This window comes from Thermobia domestica, chromosome 4 (assembly GCF_964235325.1).
Source record: "Thermobia domestica chromosome 4, izTheDome1.hap1.1, whole genome shotgun sequence".
NCBI classification, from domain to species: domain Eukaryota; kingdom Metazoa; phylum Arthropoda; class Insecta; order Zygentoma; family Lepismatidae; genus Thermobia; species Thermobia domestica.
This window is the reverse complement of record NC_137457.1, coordinates 168,110,182-168,113,276: the sequence shown is the minus strand read 5'-3', so window position 1 is coordinate 168,113,276 and position 3,095 is coordinate 168,110,182. Positions and strand designations below refer to the sequence as shown.

Here is a 3,095-nt window from a genome sequence, read left to right as displayed (position 1 = left end):
TTAAGAAAATAATTGTTGTTAGTTGTTCTTGATTTTGTAAGAGGCACTATATGTGGAGGCGGAAGGAACTATTTGGCGGAGAAATACACTTATTATGATTCACGGGATATGGTGCGTAAATAGCAAGGTTGTCACACATCGCGTTTGCATTTTATCGAGTTGTACAAAAATAAGATGTGTCAGTTGTTGAAATTGTGTGAAAGGCATGGTCTACTAAACAGGCGGGCAGTTTATATCGTAAGTGTGGAAACGAAACTGCTAAAAGAAGATTAACATTAAGTAAACCTAATGTAATCTAACCTAATCTAGTACATTTTGTACTTTTGGGATGGCGTTTAGTATCTCCCTTAAAGCTATGCGACACAAGCAGTTTATGACATTTTTGTAATGCAGTTTATGACATATAAAGGGTTTTTCCACCTTTCTCGTTTATACGTATACCCACCGCCTCTGACGCGCCTGTTCCCTATGGATTCTTCCCGTCGCCACAGCACGGTACCACTGCTGCGGTCCTGCCCTTATTCTGTTAGATAGCATTCGTGCTTTTTAGTGGCCACCTAGCACAAATTGGTTCGTGTTTCATGCATTAGGCCTAGTTTTTATGCCATATGTCCACACTGTACTTCGAACAATAATCACTATTCGCACTAAATAAAATTTCCTTTTTTCAATTTGAGTGTGGTTCAGCGATACGGCAGTAATGCCATAGCGATAAGACTTATATCCTCTTAAAGTTAACATGCACCTTGAAATGCAACGAATTTTATAACATACGATTCTTTGAAATACTATTAGACGATTTCGTACAAAAAAAAATCAGCATACATTTTTGTTTCTACTTGTGCCTCTATTGTAAATCTAGACCCTGACATGTGTTCTGCCTTCGTAACTTCACTATTTTTCCTTTTAGGTTTTATCTCAAAATTAAAAACAAAAGAAAAAGATACTGTTTCTAATCTGCTGCATTTATTATTTTTCCTATTTTCCGTTACTTTTTTCATTTCAACAATTTCATAAAAATATTTTGTTTCTTGTATGTGGCACGCATTTTACCATTGTATTTGCTGCGTGCGATATTTACACTTTAATAGAGTAGAACTATAATTTGGAGCCTTTTTTTTCGGACCAAATTTTAGCCTCGCCCGAGGTGTAGCTAGACCAACCCACTCTCAGTGTTAACCGTGCCTGAGGGATCACTTTGGAAACTTTGTGCAATGCATAGTCAAGGGGAAGGTTGAGGTATCCCACAACTCTAGGAGAACCCTACGGCTCAGCTATGCATATGGCCCTTAGTCCTGTATATAGAGCCAGTAATTTCGTTGCATTGTGCTATCATTTTAGAGACATTTGTTACTCACTTGGTATACGTTTGCATGTTAAAAGAAGTTAACAAAACAGTCTATGCGTACAAAAAGTGTAAATTTTTTACAGACCTTGTTTTAACAGGCAATCGACCGCTACGTGAAATCATAATATGGTGTGATGTGTTATTTAACACCTACATTCCTACACATTTAAAAGAGAAAGTGTCATTACTGTTTTACTGTGTGGTCAGTTATAACAAAGAAAAAGCAGGATGTTATACCTATTGGAAATTCTTGTTGCAAACACGTTTTTATGTACTGTTGCTACAGCAAATTACGGTAGAATTATTGGAGGGAAAGTTGCAGATATAGAAAAATATAAGTATGTTGTCCATATGTTTGTCGTTACAGATAACAATAGTTATCTTTGTGGAGGATCTATTCTCTCTGAGTATTGGATCCTTACTGCAGCACACTGTTTCGTTGATAAACAACCATTCAAAGATATTATGGTGATTGCAGGGCATGCGGAACTAATCCCGCCAGGATCTTATATCAGTTATATGGTTTCTCTTACGTTTCCACATCCCGATTATAGTTCTGCAGGTTATAATGATGATATTGCGCTTCTAAAACTTAAACAGGGACTAACAAATTTTCATAACTTGTCTGTGGCAACATTTCCTAAGGATATTTTTTCTAGTACAGTCACACCAAACACAACATGTACTGCGGTCGGTTGGGGTGTAACTAATGAAGGCGAAGTGGCCGAAGTGCTAATGGAAGTTGAATTGCCTATCTTGGATGTAAACATTTGTGGTAGAATTCACCCTGGCAATCTAGATCTGAATAATACAATATGTGCTGGAGTCTTTGAAGGGGGCAAAAGTACTTGCAAAGGGGACTCAGGTGGACCTCTAACATATGATAATGTAGTTGTAGGAGTTACCGCATCGGGTGTTTGTGGCGAAATTAGTCAACCAGCTGTATTCACGAAAGTTGCTTCATATCTGGATTGGATTCGAGATGTAATAGCAAATAATTCTGAGGAAGATGGTTCTACATCAACACATGGTTATACATCAACAGATTCTTCTACATCAACAGATGGTTCTACATCAAAAGATACATCTAAATCAATTGCTCATCAAAACATTCCTAAAACTCATATCATATATCTCTTTTGCATGTATATTGTCGTACACACACTTTTCAGCGTATAATACAATTAGTGTAAAGCAATTAAAAATTCGTTGAAGAAATGTGTTTGTCTTATTTTAGACGAAAATAAAAACTAGAACTTATATTCAAGATGTAATAACTAAGAATACTGAAGAAGATGGTTCTACACCAAAAGATGTTTCTAAATCAATTGCTCATCAAAAATGTCCTAAACCTCATGTCATATATCTCTTTTGCATGTATATTGTCGTACACACACTTTTCAGTGTATGATACAATCAGCGTAAAGCTTTGAAATTCGTTGCAAAAGTATATCTGTCTTAGTTTCCACAAAAATGAAGCTAGAACTTATTATTATTATTATTATTATTATTATTATTATTATTATTATTATTATTATTATTATTATTATTATTATTATTAGTAGTAGTAGTAGTAGTAGTAGTAGTAGTAGTAGTAGTAGTAGTAGTAGCAGTAGTATAAATAATGATAATATCCCAAACAAACACAGTTGAATTTACATTCAGAGAATTTTAATTTACCTGAACGTCGGGATACTAAATGCGGAACTAGGTTTTAATGTGCAAAATGTACTAAAGTCACTACGAT

At 35.2% G+C, this 3,095-nt stretch overlaps 1 protein-coding gene across 1 annotated transcript; it reads left to right on the top strand.

Annotated features, from left to right (window-relative positions):
* The first annotated feature begins 1,576 nt into the window (after window positions 1-1,576).
* On the top strand, window positions 1,577-2,527 carry LOC145682939 (trypsin-4-like). Its single transcript, XM_081754300.1, has one exon. The coding sequence runs from the start codon at window positions 1,577-1,579 to the stop codon at window positions 2,525-2,527; it is 951 nt and encodes a 316-aa protein (XP_081610426.1).
* Window positions 2,528-3,095: the final 568 nt, after the last annotated feature.

Coding starts and splice junctions, on each gene's coding strand:
- LOC145682939 (XM_081754300.1), top strand. CDS start 1,577: ATGTTATACCTATTGGAAATTCTTGTTGCAAACACGTTTTTATGTACT.